General features: G+C 49.5%; 1 protein-coding gene across 1 annotated transcript in view; it reads left to right on the forward strand.

The window, feature by feature from the left end:
- Nucleotides 1-10,172, forward strand: part of LOC129817045 (zinc finger protein 385B-like) — a 178,891-nt gene extending 168,719 nt beyond the window's left edge. The window contains exon 7 of the mRNA XM_055872028.1: nucleotides 633-10,172. Within this exon, the coding sequence (XP_055728003.1) occupies nucleotides 633-857 (225 nt within the window). The 3' untranslated portion in view covers nucleotides 858-10,172. The remainder of the gene's footprint in view (nucleotides 1-632) is intronic.
- The last annotated feature ends 3,933 nt before the right edge of the window (nucleotides 10,173-14,105 follow it).

Consider the following 14,105-nt stretch of genomic DNA (forward strand, 5'->3'; position numbering starts at 1 on the left):
AAAATAATGGCTTGAGGCCTCCCGGGTGGCGCAGTGGTCTAGAGCACTGCATCGCAGTGCTAGCTGCACCACCAGAGTCTCTGGGTTTGCGCCCAGGCTCTGTCGCAGCCGGCCGCAACCGGGAGGTCCGTGGGGCGACGCACAAATGGGCTAGCGTCGTCCGGGTTAGGGAGGGTTTGGCCGGTAGGGATATCCTTGTCTCATCGCGCTCCAGCGACTCCTGTGGCGGGCCGGGCGCAGTGTGCGCTAACCAAGGGGACCAGGTGCACGGTGTTTCCTCCGACACATTGGTGCGGCTGGCTTCCGGGTTGGAGGAGCGCTGTGTTAAGAAGCAGTGCGGCTTGGTTGGGTTGTGCTTCGGAGGACGCGTGGCTTTCGACCTTCGTCTCTCCCGATCCCGTACGGGAGTTGTAGCGATGAGACAAGATAGTAATTACTAGCGATTGGATACCACGAAAATTGTGGAGAAAAGGGGATAAAATGTAAAGATTTTTTTTTTACAATTATAATTTTTTTTTAATAAAAAATAAATAATGGCTTGTTGTTTTTGTACTAATTGCATTATTAATAGATTTGCTTTCTCATTTAACTCCTCTCCTATCCTATCCTATCCCATCTCTTCTCTCCTTCAGGCAAAGCTGGCTCTTCAGAAGGACCTGGTGAAGCCTATCTCCCCTGCTGCTTTCCTCTCCAACCCCTTCTGCCCCACCACTGTCCCCTCCATCGCCCTGCACCCGCGGCCCAACTCCTCTATCTTTCAGACTGCTGGCCTCCCAGGCTCTATGGGCTCCTTCCTCCGGGCTGCTCCAGGGCCCATCCGGCCCACCACCGGCTCTATACTCTTCGCCCCATACTGATTCCTGGATCGTGACACCAGGGTCGTGTTCAGTAGGCAGAGAATGAAAGAAAATGGCAGAAACTGAGTGAATCAGGGTGGTACTATCTGAGCTCGTCCACTAATTAATGCTTGTTTTTGTCTCCCGTTTTCCCTACGGTGTGCCCTAATGGACACAACCCTGTGTATCGGTATGAACCAGGGAGCCATAGGTACAGTAACACAAAAGGGAAAATTACATGAGTAGACAAACAGGTCTCCTCTGACCACGTGGAACAGTGAGTGGATGACGTCCTACTACAGACAGTACCTCCCCGGTGCACTGAACTGAGAGGACTACTGCACTGCGAAGCTTGAACGAACAACAGTGTATTTATTTGATTGAACTTGCCTGTCTGCTTGCATTGCCCTGAAGCATGAAGTACAGAGGTATAGTGGGCTCGCTAAGACCACTGAGGGCCTAAGTATTGGGTTCTTATGGAATAATAAAGAGCATCAAACAGCTTCCTGAATTACTTGAATTACCATAGTCTTCCTATTCGATGAAATGAATGGACAGCTCTAGCTACATGCGTATGACAGTGTGCATAACAGCCCCCAGACAGAAGCACAGTCATACCTGATTCACACTATAGGGCCAACCTGAACCGCACTGGGCTGGCTTGGATATTTTCTTTTCACATTGTCCTTTCCAGTACGGTTTAAGCAACTACGGTGGATGTGCAACCAGGTCAGAGCAGTTCAGCGTGGCTCTGCTTGGTCTAGACCAGTAGTGTGAAAAACGGTATCATTGCACTTTTACAGTTGTTGTTTGATATTATGAGTGATGGACTGTACGTTAATACAGTAATGCAGTTTTGGCATCTGTTCTGTCCTGGATTGTGTAAGGCAAAAAGCTGAATCTCTAATTATGATCGTCAAATAGTCTGGCTTCAACTTACAGTAGATATTCATAGTAATTGTTTAGTAACAGTGTTCTCAGTTCCTCCACTTTAGAGAGAGTAACCATTCTCTTGGTTTTTCAGTAAGAGCCAAATGTTAACTTGAGATGGATTCATGTCAATGGGAGACTTCAAGTCTGTTCAAGAAAATGTTAGTTAAAACTCAGACACACCGGTACGATTGTCAAACGTTTGCCTGCCGACAGTACTTAGCACCTCTGAACAGAGTGTTGGCAGTCAATTTCTTTAGTGTTCACAGAGCAAAGACCTTGAAGTCGTCAGCCACTCAGCCTTGTTAAAATACTCCAAACCAGAAGGTGGCAGTAGCATTGTTTGGCAATGCATGTCCGTGTGCGTTGCTTATGGTCTAGATTCCAATGTTAGCTGCAGTGCTAATGTTGCTATTTTGTAGAAAGCCCTTGTTGATACTAGCCAGATGGCCACAGCTAGATAACTACCTAGCAAGATGACGAAGAAACAATTTCATTTACTCACCATAATCACATACTGTAGGGTGTCCAATCCAATCAAATCTTTTGACCAATGGGTAAAATAATATGTTAATTCTTTATACAATCCTCAACAACAACAAAAATGGTCTAAACCTCATGTCTCTATCATAATCTGTTCAAAATTTATTGGAGATTTTATCCTTGTAGGATGGTTAAAATTAGGCTGACTAAATCAATGGAGGCCAGAGAAAAAAATTGTTTAAAAAATCTGGAAAATAGCATTGCATCATCAAGGCTGTGTCAGAGTTTACTAGGAGTGGTGGGTTAGAGTCAGGCGCAGAGAGCAGAGGGTTCGGTAAATCATAATTTATTCTCCGGCACAAAACGGTCACGCCAAAATACAGGGCGCATAAAACAGACCAGCCCAAACACAGGACCAAACAGTCCGGAGAAAACAAACACGAAAACACATCCACAACCAACAGAGTAACAATCCCGTACAAACCTAGGCGGACCTAACAGACTTAAATAGACATAAATCAAGAAACAAAACAGGGAACAGGTGCAACCAATAAGACAAAACAAAACGAAAAGGAAAAAGGGATCGGTGGCGGCTAGTAGACCGGCGACGACGACCGCCGAGCGCCGCCCGAACAGGCAGGGGAGCCACCTTCGTTGGGAGTCGTGACAGTACCCCCGCGGCTCCCGCAGCGCGCCGCCACCGGCCTCGAGGGCGACGAGGCGCAGGGAGATCCGGGTGGAGGCGGTGGAAGTCCCTCAGTAATGAAGGGTCCAAAATGTCCCCCATCGGTACCCAGCATCTCTCCTCCGGACCATACCCCTCCCAATCCACGAGGTACTGTAGGCCCCTCACCCGGCGTCTAGAGTCCAGAAAAGCACGTACTGTGTACGCCGGGGACCCCTCGATGTCCAGAGAGGGCGGAGGGACCTCCGGCACCTCACCTTCATGCAGGGGACCAGCCACCACCAGCCTGAGGAGAGACACATGAAACGAGGGGTTAATGCGATAGTAAGGAGGAAGCTGTAACCTATAACACACCTCGTTTATCCTCCTCAGGACTTTAAATGGCCCCACACACTGCGGCCCCAGCTTCCGGTAGGGCAGGCTTCGGGTCGAGAGTCAGACCCGGTCCCCCGGTGCGAACACGGGGGTCTCACTGCGGTGCTGGTCAGCGGTCCTCTTATGCCGTCCACTAGCTTGTTTTAATGATTCCTGGACGGCTCTCCAGGTGTCCTTCGAGCGCTGCACCCATTCCTTCACCGCAGGAGCTTCGGTCTGGCTCTGATGCCATGGAGCCAGGACCGGCTGGTAGCTCAACACGCACTGGAACGGTCATATGTTAGTAGAGGAGTGGCGGAGGGAGTTCTGAGCCACCTCCGCCCATAGGACGTACCTCGCCCATTCACCAGGCCGGTCCCAGCAATACGACCGCAGAAACCTACCCACATCCTGTTTCACTCTCTCCACCTGCCAATTACTCTCGGGGTGGAAACCCGAAGTCAGGCTGACCGAGACCCCCAGCCGTTCCATGAACGCCCTCCAAACTCTGGACGTGAACTGGGGACCCCGATCAGAAACGATGTCCTCAGGCACCCCGTAGTACCGGAAGACATGGGTAAACAGGGCCTCCACAGTCTGTAGGGCCGTAGGGAGACCGGGCAACGGGATGAGACGACAGGACTTAGAAAACCAATCCACAACGTCCAGGATCGTGGTGTTTCCCTGAGATGGGGGAAGGTTGGTGAGAAAGTCCACCGACAAGTGCGACCACGGCCGTTGTGGAACGGGGAGGGGCTGTAACTTCCCTCTAGGCAGGTGTCGAGGAGCCTTGCTCTGAGCGCACACCGAACAGGAGGAGACATAAAACCTCACGTCCTTAACAAAAGTGGGCCACCAGTACCTCCCCCTAAGACTCCGCACTGTCCTCTCGATCCCAGGATGACCCGAAGAGGGTAGTGTATGGGCCCATCGAATCAACCGATCACGGACACCAAGCGGCACGTACTGAACACCTGCTGGACACTGAGGGGGTGCAAGTTCCAACCGTAACGCCCGCTCAATCTCCGCGTCCACCTCCCATACCACCGGTGCTACCAGACATGAAGCTGGGAGTATGAGAGTCGGATCGATGGGCCGCTCCTCGGTGTCATATAGGCGGGACAGCGCGTCGGCCTTCGTATTAAGGGAGCCTGGCCGATAGGAAATCGTAAAACGAAATCGGGTAAAGAACATGGCCCACCTGGTCTGACGTGGATTCAATCTCCTCGCTGCCCGGATGTACTCGAGATTACGATGGTCACTCCAGATGAGGAAAGGGTGCTTGGCCCCCTCAAGCCAATGTCTCCACACCTTCAGAGCCTTGACTACAGCTAACAACTCCCGGTCCCCCACGTCATAGTTCCTCTCTGCCGGACCGAGCTTCCTCGAGAAGAAAGCGCAGGGGCGGAGCTTTGGGGGCGCACCCGAGCGCTGTGATAGCACGGCTCCCACCCCAACCTCAGACGCGTCCACCTCCACTATAAACGCCAAAGAGGGGTCCCGATGAGCCAGCACAGTAGCGTCGGTGAACAGCTCCTTCAGACGACTGAAAGCTGTGCCCACCTCTACTGACCAGCGCAAGCGCGCCGGCCCCCCCTTCAGCAGTGAGGTAATGGGAGAAGCCGCCTGCCAAACCCCGGATAATTTGCAAACCCTAAAAACCGCTGCACCTTCTTTACCGTGGTCGGAGTCGGCCAATTACGCATGGCTGTAACGCGGTCACACTCCATCACCACCCCAGAGGTGGAAATGCGATAACCCAGGAAGGAAATGGCTTGTTTGGAGAACACACATTTCTCAGCCTTGACGTACAGGTCATGCTCCAGCAGTTGCCCAAGTACCCTACGCACCAGAGACGCGGCGCGGGTGGCAGAATAGATCAGTATATCATCGATATACACTACCAACCCCTGCCCGTGCAGGTCTCTGAGAATCTCGTCTACGAAAGATTGGAAAACGTCTGGAGCATTCTTCAACCCATACGGCATGACGAGGTACTCATAATGGCCAGATGTGGTACTAAACGCGGTCTTCCACTCATCTCCCTCACGGATACGCACTAAATTATACGCACTCCTAAGGTCCAGTTTTGTGAAGAAACGCGCCCCGTGAAATGATTCCACCGTCGTGGCAATGAGAGGTAGTGGGGAACTAAACCCCACTGATGGAATTTAGACCTCTATAATCAATGCACAGACGCAGACCTCCCTCCTTTTTCTTCACAAAAAGAAGCTCGAGGAGACGGGTGACGTGGAGGGCCGAATGTACCCCTGTCCCAGAGATTCAGTGACGCATGTCTCCATTGCCACTGTATCCTCCTGGGACAACGGGTACACGTGACTCCTGGGACGTGCAGCGTTTTCCAGGAGGTTTATCGCGCAATCCCCTCGGCGATGAGGTGGTAATTGGGTCACCCTCTTTTTACAGAAGGCGATAGCCAAATCGGCATATTCAGAGGAAATGCGCACAGTGGAAACCTGGTCTGGACTCTCCACCGTCGTCGCACCGATGGAAACTCCTATGCACCTGCCTGAACACTCCTCTGACCACCCTCTGAGAGCCCCCTGTCTCCATGAAATCTCAGGATTGTGATTAGCCAGCCAGGGAATCCGCAGAACCACTGGAAACGCAGGCGAATTAATACGGAAGAGACTGATCCGCTCCTTATGATCCCCCTGCGTTACCATGTCCAATGGCACCATGGCCTCCCCGACCAACTCTGACCCTAATGGTCGGCTATCTAAGGAGTGCACGGGGAAAGGTTGGTCTAACGACACCAGGGGAATCCCTAGCCTTAACGCGAGCCCACGATCCATTAAGTTCCCAGCTGCGCCTGAATCGACTAGCGTCTTATGCTGTAGAGAGGGAGAAAACTCAGAAAAAAAATGAGTAAGAACATATGGCCAACAGGGAGCTCTGGGGGAGTCTGGTGCTGACTCACCTGGGGTGAATGAGGAGTGCTCTGCCTGCCATCCCGACTCCCAGGCGAACTCCTCCAGCCCCGATCGGCAGTGTGTTCTCTCCGACCACACCTGGTGCAGGAGGAGCCACCTCCTCCGGTCCCCCTTGATGCGGCCCCCCCTAACTCCATGAGGATAGGCGCGGGAGGGCCTGGAGGTGGAACCAACAGGGCCCGTTCTGGACGCCCGCAGGCAGCCAGCAGACTGTCCAGTCGGATGGACATGTCGATAAGTTCGTCGAGGCAGAGGGGCGTGTCCCGACAAGGAGGCTACAGCGATAGTGGTCCATCAGGGCCCTGTCATTCCACCCCGTCCCTGCGGCCAAGGTCCGGGAACTCCAGCGTAAAGTCCTGCGTGCTCCTCGTCTACTGTCGCAGGTGAAACAGCCGTTCACCCGCCGCTCGGCCCTCCGGTGGGTGGTCGAACACGGCCCGGAACCGGCGGGTGAACTCTGGGTTGTGATCCCTCGCCGAGTCTGGGCCATTCCACACTGCGTTGGCCCACTCCAGGGCTCGACCCGTCAGACAGGAGACGAGGACGCTCACGCTCTCCTCCCCCAAGGGAGTTGGACGAACGGTAGCCAGGTACAACTTCAACTGTAGCAGGAACCCCTGGCACTCCTGGCTGGGTGCTAGGAACCCAGCCAGGAACAGGGCACCAGATCCAGACGCCGGAGGAGGGGTAGGTGGTGCTGGTGGAAGAGGAGCTGGAGGTGAGGTAGGGAGGCCACTCCTCTCCCATCGGTCCATCCTCTCCATCATCTGGTCCAATGCCGACCCAATCCGGTGGAGAATGGCCGTATGATGAAGTACTCGCTCCTCCATCGATGGGAGAGGAGGTGCGGCTGCTCCTGCTGACTCCATTCAAAAAGGTGCGGCATTCTGTCAGAGTTTACTAGGAGTGGTGGATTGGAGTCAGGCGCAGAGAGCAGAGGGTTCGGGAAATCGTAATTTATTCTCTGGCACAAAACGGTCAAGCCAAAATACAGGGCGCATAAAACAGACCAGCCCAAACACAGGACCAAACAGTCCGGAGAAAACAAACACGAAAACACATCCACAACCAACAGAGTAACAATCCCGAATAAACCTAGGCGGACCTAACAGGCTTAAATAGACATAAATCAAGAAACGAAACAGGGAACAGGTGCAACCAATAAGACAAAACGAAACGAAAAAGGGATCGGTGGCGGCTAGTAGACCGGCGACGACGACCGCCGAGCGCCGCCCGAATAGGCAGGGGAGCCACCTTCGTTGGGAGTCGTGACAGGCTGGATGCTGTGCGAGAATTAAGGCTACCTGACAGGCTTACCATTAAACTCGTCATCTTTCTTTTAAAATCCAGAGGACATAATACAATATAGAGGTAAGATAGCTATACATTTTGAAACATGACAAGTAGTAGCATACCACCCTGCATACCACTGCTGGCTTGCTTCTGAAGCTAAGCAGGGTTGGTCCTAGTCAGTCCCTGGATGGGAGACCAGATGCTGCTGGAAGTGGTGTTGGAGGGCCAGTAGGAGGCACTCTTTCCTCTGGTCTAAAAAATATCCCAATACCCCAGGGCAGTGATTGGGGACACTGCCCTGTGTAGGGTGCCGTCTTTCGGATGGGACGTAAAACGGGTGTCCTGACTCTCTGAGGTCATTAAAGATCCCATGGCACTTATCGTAAGAGTAGGGGTGTTAACCCCGGTGTCCTGGCTAAATTCCCAATCTGGCCCTCAAACCATCATGGTCACCTAATAATCCCCAGTTTACAATTGGCTCATTCATCCCCCTCCTCTCCCCTGTAACTATTCCCCAGGTCGTTGCTGCAAATGAGAACGTGTTCTCAGTCAACTTACCTGGTAAAATAACGGTAAAAAAATTAATAAATAAATAAATAAAATTCTCATATTTTAGTATACACTCTTTATTTTCAAAACCTTTTACATTTAATTCAGCACTTGGAAGACGACCACAAATACACTTTAAAATTCTCAAATGTTTCGGCAGAGCTCAGTGCTTATTAACGGATGTATTAGGTTAAGAAAGCTGACTTTTTGGATACAATGTTAATGATACAGTATGTTTGAAAAAGACCCCACTGAATGATTCAGAACATGAAGAATCATAGTCTTGATAAAATGCATTTTATAACATAATAAGTGAAATGTCATTACCAAAGTGCAATTTGCCCAAAGTGGGTGGACACCCTACATACCACCTGTGCCAGCCCATAGCCAAAAGTTTAGCTAGCTAGCTAACGTTAGCATAGCTAGCACACTAGCTAAGGACATTGCACTAACTCCGCAGCTAACACAGGCAGCTGTTTCATGGAAACTAGCTAATTCATTGTGATTTAATTATAATGTTGTAACGATGTACGCTGAGAGTCAGGAAGCAAGTTCAGGCAGTGAATACATTTAATAAATAAACGAACATGAACAAAACAAGAAACACTAACAGTGCACCGACATGAAACAAATACAGAAACAATAATGCCTGGGGAAGGAACCAAAGGGAGTGACATAAATAGGGCAGGTATTCAAGGAGGGGATGGAGTCCAGGTGAGTGTCAATAAGCGCTGGTGCGCGTGACTATGGTGACAGGTGTGCGTAATACTCAGCAGTCTGGTGACCTAGAGGCCAGAGAGGGAGTATACGTGACAAAAGTCAATACTAGATAAAGTGGTTAGCTAGCTTGGAGGAATTTATTTGTGTTGTATGCATTGTGTCTGTACACTTAGCTGACGTTAGCTACCATTCCATAGCCTACATTGTACATGAAGTGTGACTGGCTCATCTGTGGATATACGGAGAAACTTGTCACTCCTGTTGATTTTCCCACATGGGGGTTCGTGCTCTCTGATTGGCTCAAAGTAAATTTGTTGGCACTGATGAGCATCACGATTCTACATGTAGAAATGGTAAGTTCGTCACTACTGGATCGGCACGCAGCAGGTACCTCTTTTGTTCTAGCAAGACAAGGAACGGCCTCCCACTGTCATAAGTACCCATTGGCAGTCTATCGGCAGTGAGATTCTCAGTGTTTTTTAAGTGTGCAGATCTTAAGTCAGGACTTGACCCTTAAAGTAAATTGTGCCTGTTGTAAATTATGTAATCAGTCATTCATTTCTTAGAGAAATAGTAGAATCTATTAGTTTTCATCACTTGTAATGAGTGAATTCAGGAAGTACAGATGTTAGACCAGTTTCTCAAAACAGGAAAATAATCCGGCAGCAACCGGACATGTAATTTATTGTGTGGATTATAATTAATGGACATTTTAGCAGGAATTGATAAAAAAATGTGTTAGGGTAAATAAAGTCTGACATTTTTAAGTGGAAATAACTAACCCTTGAAGGCTTTAGTTTAAAATATTTCCTGCAACAGGGTGATCAAATTAAGATCCTACATCTGTAAACTTCAGTTTATTTCAGTTTTCATGAATTGACTGAATTGAAATGGAATTGACCCGAACCCTGTTTGTATTACCCTTTCCAAGTTGCAATGCTAGTTGTACAGTATGTTACGGAGGGGGACAGACAAACGAGGTATTTGTATTTTTTAACATGACAGAATATACAAGATACATTGAAATTGAAATGTACCTCTTCAAATAAATGTATATATATATATATATATATATATATATTTGGATGATTTGCTCCCATATTACAATTGTATTTTCCATAACTGAAAAAGAATTGTAATTATTGAATTAATTAATTGAATAAAGAATTGTAATTATTGAATTAATTAATTGATGTTCATTGAAAGAGATAAGATCATCATATACTCTGTGACATGTACAATATTTATTTTCACATAATGTTTGATGCAATTGATGCATACATTCAGTTGTATTTGAGATATGGCATTGTTTTATTATTTGTTTGTTTGTTAAACATTTTACTTGTTTTTATTAAATACCTAAACGTATCACTCGTATTTGTAAGGACCGACGCTGGAGTAGAGAAGCAGGTACGGGGAGTTATACATTTAATCGGAACAGACATGGAACAAGACAGGAACAGCGTCAGCACGCGGGTATACATATGGACATATGACTATCAATGCTGAAGCAGGGAACAAAGCGGGGGAACAGACAGATGTAGGGGAGGTAAGGACAGAGGTGATTGAATCCAGGTGAGTCCAATAGTCGCTGATGCGCGTGACAGGGGAAAGCAGGTGTGCGTAATGCTGGGGAGCCTGGCGCCTGGGAAGAGCGGAAGCAGGCGTGACAGTATTGAGTTATTCCTTGATATTATAAGACTGATTACTTAATTTGTCAAGTTTAAAGTATTATGAATAGTATAAAGAACATTTCTTAATTAACACATTTTAGGTTCTAAGATCTCCTGCTAAATGAATATGTTAAGATAGAGGAAGATATCATATGCTGATTATTGTCACGATCGTGTGGGAGTGAGATGGACCAAAACGCAGCATGAGGAAAATAAGCCATCTTCTTTTATTATTGAAGAAGGCTAAACGAAACAAAACACTTACAAACTAACAAAACAACAAACGACCGTGAAGCTACAAAACGAAAGTGCACACACAAGCTAGTAACGTTTAGACATAGACAATTCCCCACAAACAGCTAAAGCCTATGGTTACCTTAAATATGGCTCCCAATCAGAGACAACAATATCCAGCTGTCTCTAATTGAGACCCAATTCAGGCAACCATAGACTTTCCTAAACACCTACACTCAACCATAGACACACCTAGACAACTACACTAAACATAAACCCAACTACTCTAAATAAACCCCCTAAACCTACAACCACCCTAGACACTACAAAACCCACATAAATGACCCATGTCACACCCTGACCTAACTAAAATAATTAAGAAAACAAAGAATACTAAGGCCAGGGCGTGACCCCCCCCCCTTAAGGTGCGAACTCCGGGCGCACCAGCACAAAGTCTAGGGGAGGGTCAGGGTGGGCATCTGACCACAGTGGTGGCTCAGGCTCTGGGCGAGGTCCCCACCCCACCATAGTCAATCCCAGCTTACGTCTCTCCCTCAGAATGACCACCCTCATTATACACCCACTTAGGTTAAGGGGCAACACCAAGATAAAGGACAGCTCCGGGACGAGGTAGCTCAGGACAGAGGGGGATAGCTCAGGACAGAGGGGGATAGCTCAGGACAGAGGGGGATAGCTCAGGACAGAGGGGGATAGCTCAGGACAGAGGGGGATAGCTCAGGACAGAGGGGGATAGCTCAGGACAGAGGGGGATAGCTCAGGACAGAGGGGCAACTCAGGACAGAGGGGCAACTCAGGACAGAGGGGCAACTCAGGACAGAGGGGCAACTCAGGACAGAGGGGCAACTCCGGACAGAGGGGCAACTCCGGACAGAGGGGCAACTCCGGACAGAGAGACAGCTCTGGACTGAGGGTCAGTTCAGGATTAATGGCAGCTCTGGGCTGAGGGACAGCTCATGGCTGGCTGACGGCTCTGGACGCTCATGGCTGGCTGACGGCTCTGGACGCTCATGGCTGGCTGACGGCTCTGGACGCTCATGGCTGGCTGACGGCTCTGGACGCTCATGGCTGGCTGACGGCTCTGGACGCTCGGGACAGACGGGCGGCTCTAATGGCTCGGGGCAGACGGATGGCTCAGATGGCGCTGGGTAGACGGATGGCGCTGGGTAGACGGATGGCTCAGATGGCGCTGGGTAGACGGATGGCTCAGATGGCGCTGGGTAGACGGATGGCTCAGATGGCGCTGGGTAGACGGATGGCTCAGATGGCGCTGGGTAGACGGATGGCTCAGATGGCGCTGGGTAGACGGATGGCTCAGATGGCGCTGGGTAGACGGATGGCTCAGATGGCGCTGGGTAGACGGATGGCTCAGATGGCGCTGGGTAGACGGATGGCTCAGATGGCGCTGGGTAGACGGGCAGTTCAGTCATCGCTGTGCAGACGGCAGACTCTGGCTGGCTGAGACGCACTGTAGGCCTGGTGCGTGGTGCCGGAACTGGAGGTACCGGGCTAAGGACACGCACCTTCAGGCTAGTGCGGGGAACAACAACAGGGCACACTGAGTTCTCAAGGCGCACTATAGGACTGGTGCATGGTACCAGAACTGGTGGTACCGGGCTGAGGGCACGCACCTCAAGACGAGTGCGGGGAGAAATAACAGTGTGTACAGGACTCAGGAGACGCACAGGTGGCTTAGTGCGTGGTGCCGGAACTGGAGGCACTGGGCTGGAGACACGCACCATAGGGAGAGTGCATGGAGGAGGAACAGGGCTCTGAAAACGCACTGGAAACCTGGTGCGTGTTGTAGGCACTGTTGGTACTAGGCTGGGGCGGGGAGGTGGCGCTGGAAATACCGGACCGTGCAGGCTTACTGGCTCCCTTGAGCACCGAGCCTGCCCAACCTTACCTGGTTGAATGCTCCCCGTCGCCCGACCAGTGCGGGGAGGTGGAATAACCCGCACCGGGCTATGTAGGCGAACCGGGGACACCATGCGTAAGGCTGGTGCCATGTAAGCCGGCCCAAGGAGACGTACTGGTGGCCAGATATGTAGGGCCGGCTTCATGACATTTGGCTCAATGCCCAATCTAGCCCTACCAGTGCGGGGAGGTGGAATAAACCGCACTGGGCTATGCACCTGTACAGGAGACACCGTGCGCTCTACTGCGTAACACGGCGTCTGCCCGTACTCCCGCTCTCCACGGTTAGCCTGGGAAGTGGGCGCAGGTCTCCTACCTGCCCTTGGCCCACTACCTCTTACCCTCCCCCCAAGAAATTTTTGGGTAGTACTCACGGGCTTTTCAGGCTTCCAGCCACGTCTCCTTGCTGCCTCCTTATGTCTCCGCCTCTCTGCTTTCGCTGCCTCCAGCTCAGCTTTGGGGCGGTTATATTCTCCTGGTACTTCACGGTCCAGAATTTCCTCCCAATTCCAATAGTCCTGTGTAGGTGGGTCCTGTTGTTGCACACGCTGCTTGATCCAATGTTGGTGGGGAATTCTGTCACGATCGTGTGGGAGTGAGACGGACCAAAACGCAGCATGTGGAAAATAAGCCATCTTCTTTTATTATTGAAGAAGGCAAAACGAAACAAAACACTTACACTTACAAACTAACAAAACAACAAACGACCGTGAAGCTACAAAACGAAAGTGCACACACAAGCTAGTAACGTTTAGACATACACAATTCCCCACAAACAGCTAAAGCCTATGGTTACCTTAAATATGGCTCCCAATCAGAGACAACAATATCCAGCTGTCTCTAATTGAGACCCAATTCAGGCAACCATAGACTTTCCTAAACACCTACACTCAACCATAGACACACCTAGACAACTACACTAAACATAAACCCAACTACTCTAAATAAACCCCCTAAACCTACAACCACCCTAGACACTACAAAACCCACATAAATTACCCATGTCACACCCTGACCTAACTAAAATAATTAAGAAAACAAAGAATACTAAGGCCAGGGCGTGACAATTATACATATTTTAAACAATTTCATATGCAACTGAAGATATTGCTCTTAATTTACATGGCCAACTTTTTAGATTCTTCTACAAAATTCAGCCATTAAGATTTGTGCAGCGTAATCCATCATGTGCTTTTGATTTAAAAAATATATATGATTAAATTATATACATATTCAAATTAATATTCAGCATATAAATATGATCTAATATGAGGCATGTGAGGTTATCTAATCTGAAACATATTGTGTACTATGCCAGCAGCAGCATATGTCCAGCTACAGTACATTTGCCTAGTTTAGAAGTTGCTTGACTCTGGCAATAAACAACACTATCTAACATATGTTCATCTGTGTTATGACATCACTCATCAATATATACAGTACCAGTCAAAAGTTGACA

Source organism: Salvelinus fontinalis, chromosome 19 (assembly GCF_029448725.1).
Source record: "Salvelinus fontinalis isolate EN_2023a chromosome 19, ASM2944872v1, whole genome shotgun sequence".
Lineage (NCBI taxonomy): Eukaryota > Metazoa > Chordata > Actinopteri > Salmoniformes > Salmonidae > Salvelinus > Salvelinus fontinalis.